The sequence below is a fragment of the Bos javanicus genome, chromosome 7 (genome assembly GCF_032452875.1).
Source record: "Bos javanicus breed banteng chromosome 7, ARS-OSU_banteng_1.0, whole genome shotgun sequence".
NCBI classification, from domain to species: Eukaryota; Metazoa; Chordata; class Mammalia; order Artiodactyla; family Bovidae; genus Bos; species Bos javanicus.
Window position 1 is genome coordinate 2495534 of NC_083874.1, and position 17595 is coordinate 2513128.

Genomic DNA, 17595 nt, shown 5'->3' on the forward strand with positions numbered 1-17595 from the left:
CCACCCCCTTTTTAAAAAATTCTAATTTGCCCAAGGTTGAGGTCTCAGGTAAAGTGGGCTGTGTATTTCAAGGACATGAAAAGAGTTAACTTTAAGCTTTTCCCTAGGCAGGCCCTTTAATAAGCTGCTGCTGCTGCTGCTGCTGCTGCTAAGTCACTTCAGTCATGTCTGACTCTGTGCGACCCCATAGACGGCAGCCCACCAGGCTCCCCTGTCCCTGGGATTCTCCAGGCAAGAATACTGTAGTGGGTTGCCATTTTCTTCTCCAATGCATGAAAATGAAAAGTGAAAGGAAGAGTCGTGTCCGACTCTTCGTGACCCTATGGGCTGCAGCCTACCAGGCTCCTCCATCCATGGGATTTTCCAGGCAAGAGTACTGGAGAGGGTTGCTTAGTCATAGTTTTATAGCTAAAATATAAACCAAATAGTGCTCAAATTAACTCTGATATCAGGGGAGGATCAGCTGATAAAAATGTTGGATTGTCCCTCTGATGGGAAGTGAGGTCTTTGTCCCATCAGAAGAATATGAAGGGTTAAGGGAATTTGCAGGGGGAGGCTTGGTCCTTCCCCATCCTGAGAAATGAGAGTAGTTAGAAGGAAATTCTTTAGGATGTTCAGGAGTAGGGGAAGCTTGGTTCCCTCCCCACTTGAGAGATAAGTGTAGTTAGAAGGGGATTCTTTAGAATGTTAGGAGAGTTTTTGATCCTTCAGGCTTTTGAATATAGGGAAAGACCTGGACCAAATCCTTTCCAAGAGGTCATGTGGATATGAAAGGTCAAGTAGGGGTCATCTAGGAAATCTGACGGAGAGAGGCAGAGGGGGACAGGAGACAGGGAGGCAACAGAACATAAAGAAATTCTGAGTCCTTTCCCTGCTTTTGGCAAAAGCTAGTGTGCCATTCAGAGGCCATATTTTTTTGGGGTCCCCCAGTTTGTATTGGGGCCAGGTCTTCTGCAGGGTCAAAATTTTCCAGTTTCTGAGAATGTAGCCAAGGGGTGAGTCTGAGAGAGGATCCCAGATATACAGAGATTCCTGGGAGCAACTGGGTGACTCACTGGCGATTCCTTGAAACGTGGAAGCCACTCTTGGGATGGCTCAGAAGCAACACCTAGGCTCCTGTAAATCAATCTGGACTGAAAGGGAAAGAAGTGAAAGTGACAGGGAAGAAGGCTGAAGAGGAAGATGCCTTACAATCCTATTGGGGAGGCGGTGGCCAGGGGACAATGGTCTCTGTTTTCCTTCAATCACTATGTGCCTGACACGGCACATGGAAATTGTCTTGCTGCGGGCGGATGCCCTTGTGGCCGGATCCGTTCCGTGTCCCCCTTATCCTCACATGGGAGTCTTCATGTGGCAGGTGCCCTAATGGCTTTTAAGTGCCTGACCCATGCACACAATATTGGTTGGCCTAGTCCTCAGTTGGAAAGAAGACAAAGGAGAGACCCTCACCCATTTGGGCGGCTGCTACTGGGGTGCAGTGAACAGTGGGGCCTTTGGAATACACCAGAGGGTAACCCTGGCCAGAGTTCTTCAGTTGCTTCCACAGCACTTGCCTGTTTGCAGAGGGTCCCTATGAGAAAGAAGAGAGGAGGTGGGGGAAGAGGCCTAAAGGTCCCCATATGGGCCACCAAAACTGTCGTGGTCCAAGTGTGGGTTGGAAAAGAATTTCCAGACATGAGACAGAAAGAGAGGGAAATAAAGTTTATTAGAGTGGGAGATGCTGTTAGAACAGTGGGCCAGCTCAAGGGAGAACCGACCTTGAACAGGGGTCCTGAGTCCACTTTCATACCCAGGGTACAAGGAGTGGAATGGGGTTTTGCGGGTCATTTACTGGGTGGGCGGGGGGATGGAGAGTAAGGCAAATACCCTCTGTCTATAGGGTAGGAGGGGAGACAGGCTATACTGCTTAGGAGGACCTGAAATCCATTATTAGTTACAACATGGGGGAAGGAAGGACGATAAGGGTCCGGATTTTCTGTTCCTGCATTCTAAGACCCTCTTTGGTTTTATCAGCTCTTTTGTCCTTGGGTCACCACAGAAAGGATGAATGATTCAATAACTCAGAACAAGAGCTTACCATTTGGAAAAGAATAAAAATTTGCACATAAAGTGAAACTAAAGTACTAGAAGAAAATGCAGATGAATATCTTGTGACATATGGAATAAAAGACTCCCTAACAATGATGTCAAAGACCCAAACATGAAGGGAAGGTTTGCACGTCTAAACATATAAAAAGGCAACATTTCTGCATAGAAATTGAAAATATATTTGTGTATCAGACACACGATTTAAAAACACAATGCAAACTGCCTAAAAATATTCACTGGCTTTCAAAATGCAAATAGGTGCACCTTATTGTTTGCACCTCTCAGGAAGTTAGAGAACAGTAACACTCAGACTTAACTGTCTGTCAGTAAGGTACCCTTACCTTGCAATGTTTATAAACTACTACTGTTCTAGAGAGAACAGGACAGAAGCTATCAAAAACTTTACGGTATGATTTAGAAATTTCACTTGAGAAGATTTACAGAATGAGATAAGAATGCAAAGATAAATGTAGCCAGATGGCCTTTATTGTTTATAATACTAAACAATCAAAAAAAGCCCACAACAACCCTGAGAAAGAACACTAAGCCCTACAGAGAGGATTAAGCATGGCACGGACTTACTTTTCCTCATATTCATTAATAAGCTGACTTAGCTGTTCTTAAAAACTAGTGTAAGTAGATGGTTTCAAAATATTAAACTAAAAAAACTTTATTCCGCATCTTAAGTTGTACTACACAGATAAAAATATTTATTAAAAAAATCACGGAGCTTAAGATTCGCGCACATGTATTTCATAACTCATTTTTTAAAGTAAATGGAGAAAAGGATACTAATATCCACATATTTGTTTAGAAAGCTTTTCTATGTACATAGACATGCAGATGTTGACAGTTTTCAAATGATTTTTCCCTTTTTGCTCCTCTGAACCTTCTAGTTGTCCTATACTGAACTTTTTTATTTTTGGTAAGAGGGAAAAAACTGCTTTAAAAGAAAGAAGAAAGAAAAGAATTCCCTCAAGTAGAAATCTGCATAGGATGGCCCTCCCCATTCTTACGGAGAGAGGAGTGAAGCGGGGCCCGCGCCAGCGCCCCAGGAATCGGAAACCACTGAGGGCGGTCCCGAGATGCGGTTTACACAAACGGCAGGAGCTGGAGCCCCGAGACCCGCACCTTGGTCGAGAATCGCCCGAGATTTTCACGGCGGGTCCCGGGGACAGCTCGCGACGGGGAGGAACCCAGGGTCCGAGCGACTTCCAGAGGCTTCGGCCCCTCACTTGCCCTCCGACGCTGGGCCCCTGAGCCGAGCTCTCTGCCCTCGCCACTCGGGGGACAGGTGATCGAAGAACCGCGCCCGACCGCTCGGCTCTTGGTGTTCTCGCCGGCTGGGCTCCCAGGGCGAGAGGAGGCACACCTGGAGTTAAAAGCCCGGCGCCGCGCTGGGTCAGAAAGGTCGCGGCCCATCAGCAGCCCGCCCCACCCCTAAGGGGCCTCGCCTGGCTGCGCTAGACGCCTCCCTCCAAGGCCCCGCGCACCCTCCGGAGCGGGCGCTTCCGCCGCGGCCCCTTCACTCACCCTCTCCCAGAAGGAGCCAAGGCAGCCTGCGGACTGATGACGCCCCTCGCGGCACCGCCACCCCAGGAAGTCGGACTACATTTCCCACAAAGCTTCGGGGAGGCGTAAGGAGGGCGTAGGAATGCGCAGACGCGGGCCGCAGCGGGGCGGGACGATTCCACCCCCTGGGGTGGTGGCTCCCAGAATGGCTGCTTCAATTTGGTGGGTTTGTGGTTTGTCAAGCCAGGAGTCAAAGGCGCGGTGGCCTTACCCCCGCAACCCTGAAGAAGCCCCTTCATTAGAGCTTCTGGAGTCCTAACCCATGGGTAGGGGAGAAGGGGCAGCCATCCTTTGCTAAGCCTCACTTTTCCTTTTCTGAAATAAAAGGAGCCTAGAGGAGTCCCTCGGAGAAGGCAATGGCAACCCACTCCAATACTCCTGCCTGAAAAATCCCATGGACGGGGGAGCCTGGTGGGCTGCAGTCCCTGAGGTCGCGGAGTCAGACACGACTGAGCGACTTCCCTTTCACTTTTCACTTTGATGCATTGGAGAAGGAAATGGCAACCCACTCCAGTGTTCTTGCCTGGAGAATCCCAGGGACAGGGGAGCCTAGTGGGCTGCTGTCTATGGGGTCGCACAGAGTCGGACACGACTGAAGTGACTTAGCAGCAGCAGCAGAGGAGTCCCTTGCCAAGTTGTGGGAAGAAAGGGTAGATTGGTAGTTAACAAACCAGAAGCGTTTTTCCACGAACGGGGAAAAGGGATGGTTTCGCGATGATTCAAGTGTATTACATTTGTTGTGCACTTTATTTTTACTAGTATTACATTGTGATATATAATGAGATAATTATAAAACTCACCATAATGCAGAGTCAGTGGGAGCCCTGAGCTTGTTTTCCTGCAACTAGATAGTCCACCACCTTAAGTCTGTTGCTTGTGCCCAGTCTTGGTAATCTTGTTTTGGTTGCTGTCACTGAAGAAGACCCTACTTTGCGAAGATATGATGTTGGAAATGGAAGCAGGCTTTTCAGTGCTCTTGTGGCAGTCTCAGGATATTCTGCCTTAACTTTAGTCCAGAATGTATGGAGATCTGAAGTTGTCCCAAACATACTTTCAAGACCACAGCCATTTGCAACCTCAAGCGGTTTATCCTCTTCTAACACAGACAAAGTTGATTCACAGATGGGTCACCGATCCATTCCTTCCCAGTTCGGGGGTCTTTTGTGATTAGAAAGTAATACTCATCACAAACTCTTTTGAAAGCTGAGATAGGTGATCATGCACCAACTAGGAGAAAGAAGGCCCTGGTTCTGTCTCTTTCAAGATCTCTGTTAACGTTAGAAACATGTCAAAAATCCCAATGTTCATGCATCATCGCCATCATCCCAGTTTGGCTTTGAATACGGTCACTTTATCTGCTGACTCTAATACAGCTGTCATTCTCCCCTGAAGTGAGAGTTGGAGTTCGATGAGCAGGTTGAATATGTCACACAAGTAAGCAAGTTTTGCGACCCATTCTCTGTCACTGAAATATGCTACCAGTAATGACTGTTTTTCTAAAAGAAATATCTGAAACAGCTCTTTTAGCTCAAAAATTCTGACCAGTGATCTGCCTTTAGAAAGTCATCTCATTCTGTATTAGAGGAGACGTGTGCTCTGCTTCCATCTCCTCACAGAGCTTTGTAAACAGACATGAGTTAAGGGCGTGTACATTAATGTTGTTGATAATTTTAAAACGTTGTTAAGTTCAGGTGACATTTTTTGGCTAATCAGCATTTCTCTGTGGATGACACAGTCCATAGACTCACATTCAGAAGCAACCTCTTTGACTTAAGTTGTGATACCAGGAAGCCATCCAGTCATGGCAGTCACTCCATCTGTGCACATACCAACACAAAATGACCGATTCAGTTTCCCTGATACGTAATCATTCAGAGACTTGAATAGTTCTGCAGCAGTGGTGTTGATTGCCAACCAAAGTGCTCACAACATATCTTCATGCACATCCTCCTGAAAAATAACTTGCACAAAAACATGCCCTGTTGTCTTGTTGCCAACATCAGTAGACTCATCAACCTGGATTGCATGCCATAGTGACTCATGAATCCTCTCTAGCAACTGTGCCTCAGTATCCTCTGCTGTTTTATCCATTCGTCTAGTTATGGTGCTAGCTAAAAGAGGAACACATGCCACCTTTTGCACTGTTGCTGCTGCTACTGCTGCTAAGTCGCTTCAGTTGTGTCCGACTCTGTGCAACCCCACAGACAGCAGCCCACCTGGCTCCCCTGTCCCTGGGATTCTCCAGGCAAGAATACTGGAGTGGGTTGCCATTTACTTCTCCAATGTATGAAAGTGAAAAAATAAAGTGAAGTCGCTCAGTCGTGTCCGACTCCTAGCAACCCCGTGGACTGCAGCCCACCAGGCCCCTCCATCCATGGGATTTTCCAAGCAAGAGTACTGGAGTGAGTTGCCATTGCACTGCAGCCTCTCCTAAAAGTTCATGACAAATGAACTTTAGCAGCAGACAGGATCAACTCTTCACAAATAGTAAAGGACTTCTTAGATTTAGCAATGCTGTTTGCCACTACAAGTGATCCTCTCAGTACAGACATAGTTGATAACATTGTGGCCTTCAGTAATTGCTTCTGTTCTTCATGTCCACATTTTTATTTTTCTCTTGAAAAACTCTGAAGACTTGTCTTTTAAAACAGGGTGCCTGGTCTCACTGTGGTGAAGCAGTTTGGAAGGTTTCACAGCTTCATTGGATAGCCAGTTACCACATACTATACAAAGTAGGCTGGGGGAATGTAAATCACCTGCTGCGACAACACATAAGTAGAATTTTTTCTTTTAATGCAGCTTTCCAGCACTGTTTACAATAGCTAGGACATGGAAGCAACCTAGATGTCCATTGGCAGACAAATGCATAAGGAAGTTGTGGTACATATACACAATGGAATATTACTCAGGTATAAAAAAAGAACGGATTTGAGTCAGTTCTAATCAGGTGGCTGAAACTGGAGCCTATTATACAGAGTGAAGTCAGTCTGAAAGAGAAACACCAATACTGTATACTAACACATGTATAGGGAATTTAGAAAGATGGTAACGACAATCCTATATGCAAGGCAGCAAAAGAGACACAGATGTAAAAAACAGACTTTTGGACTCTGTGAGAGAAGGTAAGGGTGGGATGATTTGAGAGAATAGGCTTGAAATACTTACATTACCATATGTAAAATAGATGACCAGTGCAAGTTTAATGCATGAAGCAGGGCACTCGAAGTCAGTGTTCTGAAACAACCCAGAGGGACGGGGTGGGGAGGCAGGTTGTGGGGGGCTCAGGATGGAGGGACACATGTGCACCTGTGGCTGATTCATGTTGATGTATAGCAAAAACCATCACAATATTGTAAAGTAATTATCCTTCAATTAAAATTAACTAATTTTTTAAAATGTAGAAATACAAGTACAAAAAAAAAATGATGCAACTTTCCTTTTGTTGGAAGTCTTAGAGTCTTCTGGTGTCTCATCATTGGATCTTTTCCCCCTTTTCAAAGAAGCTCTCCAGTGACATTTGGCTTTTACTCATTTTGGCTAGTCTTAGCTTCTGGGCTTACCAAACCTTGACTGAGACAAGCGTGCAGTGCCAGACAAAGGCACGGATGCAAGCGGTAAATAAAATAATGAGCTGGCCACACATGGACTAAATTAGGGGTCAGATTCTGAGTTAAAACCTGCCACCAAATGCAGCTTAATTTTCACTTACCACTCGCTGATAGGGTTTTGATGAGTCTGTAAGCAATTGGTTTATTATGGTCTCAGAGTCACACCTCTCTGCTACTGCTAATCTGTATTCGCAGCCACTCCTCAGTGCTAAGCCACTCACCACTGCCTTAGTGCCACCTCAGATCATCAGGCATTAGATTCTCATAAGGAGTGAGCAACCTGGATCCCTCATGTGCACAGTTCACAATAGGCTTTGCACGCCTATGAAAATCTAATGCCACCGGTGGTCTGACAGGAAGTAGACCTCAGTAATGTGAGCAATGGAGAGCAGCTGTAAGTACAGATTAAGCTTCACTCACTTGTCAGCTGCTCACCTCTGCTGTGTGGCCTGGTTCCTAACAGGCCACAGACTCTACTGGTCCATGGCCCAGTGGTTGGGGACCCCTGCTGTATAGAAGGGCTTCCCTGGTGGCTCAGTGGGCAAAGAATCTGCTGCAATGCAGGAGACCTGGGTTTGAAGATCTTCCTTTCCCGGGTCAAGAAGATCCCCTGGAAAAGAAAACGGCAACCCTCTCCAGTATTTTTGCCTGAGAAATCCCATAGACAGAGAAGCCTTGTATAGAATTCTACAGTATAGAATGCAGCTGTATAAAATGCAGACAAAATCTCCAGTTTAATTTGTGGGCAGAATAGTCAGTTAAGCTGGATCTGCCACTGGAATCCAGAGAAGTATATGACATTCAGGTCAGATCAACATAGTGGCTTGGACTGTAGTATTTGTTTTTCTAAAAATAACTGCTAGCTTCATATGCCTCATTCTGTTGATGTGACAAAGACTTAACCCTTGATCAAACATTAGGAAGGTTCTTTGAGCCTTCTTTTCTACTAGGCTTCCACCTTGAGCCCTGTCCTTGGCTTGTGGAGCCCAGTTTGAGCAAGAATACTGCTAATTTAGGTACAATCACCCATTCCTGATATCTGATCAAAGCCTTCATACCCTACTCTCAATGTCTAAGTCCTTGGCCTGCTTTTAGCAAGAATCTCCAAAATTTGCTGTGTGCTTTTTGGCGATTTTCCATCCACTGACCCCTTTTACCCTGCTTGTTGGAGCTGTAAATCCCCAGCTATCTTTGCTGTATTGGGAGTTGAGTTCAGTTTTACTGAAACCCCTATTGCAGTAGTACTGAATAAAATACGTCTTCACTGTGTTTACTCGTGCTCAGCTCCTTCTCTTGAGAGCTGTTTGAACTATATCATGATATTTGATGTTGAAAGTTCAGCTTCTCTGTACACCAGTACCAAATCAAATCTCAGAGACAAAGTTCTGGGTGAAGTAGAAAGGACAGCTTCATTGCTTTGCCAGGCAAAGGGAGACACAGTGGAATGTGTCATGCCCTCAAAACCATGTGTCCCAACATGGGGAAGATAGTAAGAAGTTTTATAGTAATTATTCAAAGAGGGCATGATCAGTCCACGGACATTCTTCCAATGGGTGGATGGCGAGGTGAGTAGAAGTTGACATCATCAAGCTTCAGGTTCAGTTGGTCTGGGGTCTGCATCCTTGTGGTCAGTGTATCATCATTAATCACTAACTTCTCCCACCTGGAGTGGATTTCAGTATCTGTGAAATAGCTCAAAGATATTATTGTGTGTAACTGTTGATGGGGAAGCACAAGGCTGCTCCTGACTGTTTGTTTCCCCTGGTCTCACATCCTCTTCCTTCCCTAATTAACAATTGCTTGAATCTGCCCATTGGAACTCAGGGAAGTGACCTTATGAAGGAAGCCTGAATGAAGGTTTTTCCTTATAATCAAAGAAATGGGGACAAAGAAATTCTGTGTGCCCAGGAGACTCACAGGGCTCTGCATGGTATCATATTGAAAAACATGGAAATCTTCACAGTTCATTTAATCAAGTTAAGGTAACCCAGATGGCAACAAAGTAAAACTCTACCACTGTATTTTTTTAAATTCAAATACCTTGAATCAAAGAGTTGCTTCAGAACTACAAAGTCATTCTTACATTAAAAATTGCATGAACATCATCATGCTCTGGTAGAGAAATGGCCCTTGATAAAACCCATAACACATAGTGTGCAGTTTCAAAAAAAAAAGCAGACAGAGAATGTAGAATGGGGAGAGGGAAAAGGAACAAAAGAAACCAAACTTCCTTCAAACCCAACAATCCACTAATATAAAAATTAGGATAAATAAAAAACACATAAGAAGAGGACAGCAATAAATACAAGTCTATTAGTAATTACTATATTTGCACATGAACTGAACTTCCAATGGAAAGAAAAATACTGTCAGACCTACATTCTTATAAATCTAAGCTACATTTTAAAACATCAGATCACATCAGATCAGATCAGTTGCTCAGTCGTGTCCGACTCTTTGCAACCCCATGAATCGCAGCACGCCAGGCCTCCCTGTCCATCACCAACTCCCGGAGTTCACTGAGACTCACGTCCATCGAGTCAGTGATGCCATCCAGCCATCTCATCCTCTGTCATCCCCTTCTCCTCCTGCCCCCAATCTCTCCCAGCATCAGAGTCTTTTCCAAGAAACATAAGAATACACAAACTTTGAAAGTGGAAAACTGGCAAAAGATATACCTGGCAAATATTAACCCCCAAAAGTTAATGTGTGTGTGTGTGTGTGTGTGTGTGTGTACTAATGCTCACGCATGCACACACACACACACAGAAATTAAACCAAAAAATATCGCCAGAAGAAGAGAAGGTAATTAAATAACAATAAAAGAGTTACTTCATCAGGAAAAGAAAATATTCATAAACTCGCATACCCACTCCAGTGTTCTTGCCTGGAGAATCCCAGGGACGGAGGAGCCTGGTGGGCTGCCGTCTATGGGGTCGCATAGAGTAGGACACGACTGACATGACTTAGCAGCAGCAGCATAAACTTTCATATATTTAATAATGGAGTTTCAAAATAAATACAGCAACAATTGACAGAACAACAAAGAGAATTGACAAATTCACTGAGTTATTTTTAAACTATCTTTTTCCATAATTGATAGGAAAATCTACCCCCACATTCACCAAAATCACTAAAGATATATAATATCCGAAGAGCAAAATTAACCAACTTTGATTTAACTGACAAACGTAAAGAATGTTGCATGCCCAAAGTAATGAAAACACATTTTTAATCACACAGTTACGAAAAATGACTTCGAGTTAGTCTACAAAAGTAGCCTCAACACATTTCAAGAAATTGGTTTCATAAATATCACATTCTTTGACAACAATGCAATGAGAGATTTTTTTTTAAAGACCAGAAACCAGAAAACAAATTTATGGATATCAAAGGGGAAGGACAGTAGGAGGAATTGGGAGATTGGTGTTCACATATATACATCACTGTGTATAAAATAGATAACTAATGAGAACCTTCTACTCCTCCATCTTGTGATAGCTCATAAGAAATTATCTAAATCCAGATCAAATTCAAGGGAAGTTGTGATGCTCATTGGCCTTGTAGGAGTCCACATTTATGAAGAAGCACTGTGGAAAGAGTCATAGTGGCCACTATGCCTTGGGTCCTCTGGATGATCCACAGTGTGCGACCCTCCACTTGATGCTCCGATGCCACTGGGGTGCCAGAGACCCACGGCTGGGTCTTTCCTAGCCCCCACGTGCTGGCTCCAGGGACTCCCACACCTTGCTGCAGCCCATGGCCATACAAAGATGGGCACAACAAAGGACAGAAATGGTACGGACCTAACAGAAGCAGAAGATATTAAGAAGAGGTGACAAGAATGCACAGAGGAAATACACAAAAAAGATCTTCATGACCCAGATAACCATGATGGTATCATCATTCACCTAGAACCAGACATCCTGGAATGCCAAGTCAAGTCAGCCTTAGGAAGCATCACTATGAACAGAGCTAGTGGAGGTGATGGAATTCCAGTGGAGCTATTTCAAATCCTAAAAGATGATGTTGTTAAAGTGATACACTCAATATGCCAACAAATTTGCAAAACTCAGCAGCAGCCACAGGACTGGAAAAGGTCAGTTTTCTTTGCTATCCCAAAGAAGGGCAATGTCAAAGAATGCTCAAACTACCACACAATTGCACTCACTCAATGCTAGCAAAATAATGCTCAAAATTCTCCAAGCCAGGCTTCAACAGAACATGAACCATGAACTTTCAGGTGTTCAAGCTGGATTTAGAAAAGGCAGAGGAACCAGAGATCAAATTGCCAACATCCACTGGATCATTGAAAAAGCAAGAGAATTCCAGAAAAACATCTACTTCTGCTTTATTGACTATGCCAAAGCCTTTGGCTGTGTGGATCACAACAAATTGTGGAAAATCCTTCAAGAGATGGGAATACAAGACCACCTCCCCTGCCTCCTGAGAAATCTGTATGCAGGTCAAGAAGCAACAATTAAAACCAAACATGGAATACCATTGTTCCATGTCCATTGGTTCCAAATTGGGAAAGGAGTAGGTCAAGGCTGTATATTGTCACCCTGCTTATTTAACTTATATGCAGAGTACATCATGTGAAATGCCAGGCTGGATGAAGCACAAGCTGGAGTCAAGATTGCTGGGAGAAATATCAATAACCTTAGATACACAGATGACACCACCCTTATGGCAGAAAGTGAAGAACTTAAGAGTCTTTGATGAAAATGAAAGAGAAGAGTGAAAAAGTTGGCTTAAAACTAAACATTCAGAAAACAAAGATCATGGCCTCTGGTCCCATCACTTCCTGGCAAATAGATGGGGAAATGATGGAAACAGTGACAGACTTTATTTTAGGGGGCTCCAAAATCACTGAAGATGGTGGCTGCAGCCATGAAATTAAAAGATGCTTGCTCCTTGGATGAAAAGCCATGACCAACCTAGACAGCATAGTAAAAAGCAGAGACATTACTTTGCCGACAAAGGTCTGTCTAGTCAAAGCTTTGGTTTTTCCAGTGGTCATGAATGGATGTGAGAGTTGGACTATAAAGAAAGCTGAGCACCAAAGAATTGATGCTTTTGAACTGTCGTGTTGGAGAAGACTCTTGAGAGTCCCTTGGATTGCAAGAAGATCACACCTGTCAACCCTAAAGGAAATCAGTCCTGGGTGTTCATTGGAAGGACTGATGCTGAAGCTGAAACCCCAATACTTTGGCTACCTGATGTGAAGAACTGACTCATTGGAAAAGACCCTGACCCTGGGAAAGATTGAAGGCGGGAGGAGAAGGGGACGGCAGAAGATGAGATGGTTGGATGGCATCACTGACTTGCTGGACATGAGTTTGAGCAAGCTCCGGGAGCTGGTGATGGACAGGGAAGCCTGGGGTGCTGCAGTCCATGGGGCCGCAAAAAGTCAAACAATACTGAGTGATAGAACTGAACTGAATGAGAACTTACTTTATAACACAGGGAACTCTATTCAGTGCTCTGTGGTGACGTAGGTGGGAAGGAAATGTAAAAGAAGGGGGATATATGTATATTTGTAACTGATTCACTTTGCTATACAGCGAAACTAACACAACATCATAAAGCAACTCTACCCCGGGTTAACAACAACAACAAAAAGACCAGAAACCTTTTAAAAAGAGAATATTTAGAGATTAGGCTTGTCACACTCTAATCAGGCTCCTCCGAGCTCATTTTCAACTAGGCCTCAACTGATGGGTTCTTGTTTTTGTTTCTGCATTGTCAAATTTTAGCAAGAATCCTACTGAATTAGTATAGCCAGAATCCTCCCTCCCCCGTATCTTATCACTCTTGGTGGTGGGGGTGCTGGTGGTGGTTTAGTTGCTGTGTCATGTCTGACACTTGCGACCCATGGGCTGTAGCCCACCAGGCTCCTCTGTCCATGGGATTCTCTGGGCAAGAATACTGGAATGGGTTGCCATTTCCTTCTCCAGTGGATCTTCCCAACCCAGGGATTGAACCGGGGTCTCCTGCATTGCAGGCAGATTCTTTACCAACTGAGCTAATCTGGGAATTCCTCCTCTACCATGCCTCAGGTGATGTCTGCTTTCAGTAAGTATTCTTTTACGTTGGGCTTCCCTCACCCCTGACATTTCCTCCTCTTAGGAATTTTCTATTCTCTGACCATCCACCCCTTAACTCGGTTCCTTAGCCAAAAATTCCTACTTGTTCATGCTGTGTATGGAGTTGATCCCAATCCTTCTTCCCCACTGCTAGATTCCATTGCAGTGATCCCTGTACCCAATCACAATGCCCACCCCGCCTTGAATAAACTCTGTCTTACTGTTCTTTATTGTTGTTCAGTCGCTCAGTCACTTCCGACTCTGTGACCCTGTGGATTGCAGCATGCCAGGCTTCCTTGTCCTTCACTATCTCCCAGAGTTTGCTCAAACTCATAGTCCATTGAGTTAATGATGCTATTCAACTATCTCATCCTCTGTTACCATTAACAGCTTTTTTTTTTTTTTAACAGGAGGGATACAATTTTTATCTCTGATAATACACCAAATTTTGTTCCCTTCTGAAACCTGGTGGTTTAGTCGCTAAGTTGTGTCCAACTCTTGCGACCCCAGAGCCTGTAGCCAGCCAGGTTTCTCTGTCCATAGGATTCTCCAGGCAAAAATACTAGAGTGGGTTGCCATTTCCTTCTCCACTTCTGAAACCTAGCAAAGCCAAAATTAAGGTATTATTTGAAAAGTTAACTCACAAAGTCAGGGAAAATCAGGCAAGGACACACCAGCAACATTTTAGACCTGAAAAGCAGATAGATGTTATATTCTTGGTAAATCTTGAAAAATGCCAGATTCCAGACAGCTATAAGAAAAGCTAAAAGCCAGTCTGATTTTATATCTCAGAAACCTCAAAATGATGTAAGAAAGATATGGTCTTTTCTATCAGGGGAGAAGCTATAAGAAATAAAGAAGTGATTCTTTCTTAGAATAGTTGAACAGAAAGGTATATAGCCATCTTGTGAATAAGATTCCTAAAATGGTAGCTCTTGCCAATCCTTAGCTCTTTTCACTTCCTGATTCTCCTTCCTCATAAGAACATTTTGGTGGGCTAATTTCACAGGCTTTATCCTGGACATGAGCAAAGAACTGAAAGGGTGAGGAAAAGAGTTAATATAAACTCTCCAATCAGGAACTTCCAAGTACTACTTGTAGTCCTCATGGAGGAGGACTCCTCATGGAGGAGGACTCATGGAGGAGGACTCCTCATGGAGGAGTCCTCATGGAGACCAATTGTCCAATAAAAAACTTAGGCGACATCCAGGAAAGATCGAAACTCTGGTCATCAACCTATGAGGAGTCAGAGGAGGGAACCTGCGTCTTAGGGATACAAACCAAGCAGACTTCCCACTCAAGTGTGCTCGCTCCCAGGCCTTTGTCTGTAGCACATCCTTCTGCAGAAATAAAGACTGCCTTGCCGGGCCATTTTTGATTGTCTGTTTTATTCCTGTGACACCGTTTGAGAGCATTTCCAACAGTGGTAAATCAGATACTTCTGGAACTGGAACTGAAGGTGGTGGCTAAAATAAAAAAGATAAAGAGGGCAATGAGAAAACTCTTTGAGGCAGATCTTCAGATCATCTTTTCCAATCAACATTACAGGCAATTTCTCCTCCCCACCAAGTAGATGGGCTTTCTCTGTGGCTTAGTGGTAAAGAAACTGCCTGCAATGCAGTAGATGCGGGTTTGATCCCTGGGTCAGGAAGATGCCCTGGAGGAGGGCATGGTAACTCACTCCAGCATTCTTGCCTGGAGAATCTCCTGGACAGAGGAGCCTGGCAGGCTATGGTCCATAGGGTCGCAAAGAGTCAGACACAACTGAAGTGACTGAGCACGCACACATGCACCAAATAGACATCGAGGTAGTTAGTCTCTGGAGAGGAAATTGGGGAAAAGGAAGTAAGACAGAGGCCAGCCACATGGCAAGAGTGTTGCTGAATCTAAACTTGGTCTGCTTGCCACACAACAGGCTAATAATTGGGAGACAAGTTGTTGAGGCAAGGAATAATGACTTTATTTGGAAAGCCAGGCATCCGAGAAGATCTGTCCTAGAGTACCATCTTATCAGGGTCTGGACGCCAGTTTCTTTTCTAGAACAGAGATGGGGATGAGGTAAGGAACTAAAGTAAAATGGCCATTGGTCTTGCAAATATCTCCTGGAATGGCCAGCATCTTGGAGGAGATGTGCTAATTTTTTTTTTTTTTTTTTTCCTTTTCTGCAGACTTTTACAGGTGGGCAGGGTCAGAATGTCTCCCTGTGAGCTGTGAGCTGAACAAAGGCATTTCAGTTTAACTTTCAGGCAGAGGGGCAGGGTTCCCTGAGGCAGGCCATTATGTATGCTTAGAGTTACAGACAGCATGCTTTCAGAGATTATAGAAAGAAAAGCAATGGAAAGCAAAGGTTTAAAGTAAAAGAAACATATCCAACATGGAGTCAGATTCTGTTTTTCCCTGTTACGAGAGGTTGAAGCTTTTAAAGAAAGCTGTTCAGTGAGGAATTCTCAGGAATTTAGAGAAATCTTGGGGAACAGTTGAGAAAGCTGATCTCTGTATTCTCCATGCTTAATTCAATTTTTTTAATTAACTTTTAAACAATTGAAGTACAATGTACATACTGAGAACTCTTACGTGGTGTAAAAGACTGTGAAATGAATCAAAAGATTATTTGCTGTCTGCAGGAGAAAACTGTGTGTCTAGAGCAAGCCCTTCCAGGTCATCTGAGTCTATAAGCTATTGAAAGGCTGCTGCTGCAAGTTGGGAATGACCCTGGGATTCATGGCCTCTGGAGGAGAGGAATTTGATCCAGGGCCAGAGACAAGCCTTGATTATTCAGAGCTCTTTGTATAATAAAGTTTTATTAAAGTATAAAAAAGATAGAGAAAGCTTCTGACCTAGGCATCAGAAGGGGACAGAAAGAATGCCCTTTTGCTAGTTTTTAGTAAGGAGTTTTATACCTGTTAGCAAGCTGCTAATTAGAGAAAGGAAACACCTCAAAACTGAAAGAGCTGCACCAGGCCCCTCACCCACAACATGCACTTTGAGATAGCATTGGCTCAAGCTGAGTCATCCCGGGTCATGACTGAACTGACATGAATCTTGAAGAAAGGCAGATTTCCGAGCAAATAACATAGCTTAAGAAAACATTTCCCTGAGAAAAACGCATTGGTTAGCTCAAGTTTGAGATCAAGTTCAGGTGGAACCAGGTGGTGCCATGACAACACAGGATTAGAAGAGGAAAAAAAAAAAAGGTCCGCCATTTTCCTCCTGTGGCTTGGAGACCTCTGGCCTCCCTACTGAGCCTATTAACACTCTCACTATGACCATTTCATTATCTTTCAGCTATTTTAAAAGTTTGTAAGTTTAAATATCAGTAGACAGCTAAAAACAATGCAAATTATTCTTTTCTGTAGATTTGCAAATAAATTGTCCGATGGAGGGACAACTGATTTCCCTCCAGCCAGCCCCCACCACAAAAACCAGTTCTGAATCTGTTTGTAAATTCATTTCATGTCTTTTGCACCGTTTGTAACTTTCTGCTTGTTCCCTCACTAAGTAATTTAAAAATCTGTGCATTTTGTATCTATATGGCAGTCATAATTTTACCTTAAAAAAAAAAACCCTCCTCTTTAATAGTGTACTGATTAAACCCTCCTCTTTAATAGTGTACTGATTACATATATATTATATACATATATAATATATATAAAATAAAAACATATTTATATATATAAAATATATATAAAATAAAAACAAAAGTTGATCATTTCTTTATCTTATTCACAAACTTAGTAGTGCTGTCAAACCCTAGTTTGTGTGCTCAATATACAGTGAGGCCAAACAAACCAAAACATCAGAGTCTGGTGTGCAGAGAAAGGTTTGTTGTAAGGGCCAAGCAAGGAGAATGAGTGGCTTGTGTTCAAAAAGCCCAGATTCCCCAGTACTTTTCAAGGAAGAGCTTTTATAGGAAAAATTTGAGAGATGGATGGCAGGGAGTGTAAACTTCCTCTGATTTGGTTGGTGCTGAGGTATCAGGCTGATGTTCCAGGAATCACAATCATCAGTCATCTAGTTCCAACCAGTCTGGCTCCATATGCTTGTGCTCAGACTGAAGTTACCATCTTCCACCTGGGTGGGGACATTACTTTGCCGACAAAGGTCTGTATAGTCAAAGCTATGGTTTTCCCAGTAGTCATGTACAGATGTGAGAGTTGGACCATAAAGAAGATTGAGAGCTGAAGAATTGATGCCTTCAAACTTTCTGGTGTTGGAGAAGACTCTTGAGAGTCCTTTGG

General features: G+C 43.6%; 1 protein-coding gene across 1 annotated transcript in view; it reads right to left on the reverse strand.

Annotated features, from left to right (window-relative positions):
• The window catches only part of RNF187 (ring finger protein 187), an 88734-nt gene that overhangs the window by 23126 nt on the left and 48013 nt on the right, over positions 1–17595 (reverse strand). Inside the window, exons 5-6 of the mRNA XM_061424566.1 lie at positions 14639–14823; positions 3622–13957 (exon numbers count right to left, since the gene is read on the reverse strand). Coding sequence (XP_061280550.1) covers positions 13831–13957; positions 14639–14823 — 312 coding nt within the window. The 3' untranslated portion in view covers positions 3622–13830. The remainder of the gene's footprint in view (positions 1–3621; positions 13958–14638; positions 14824–17595) is intronic.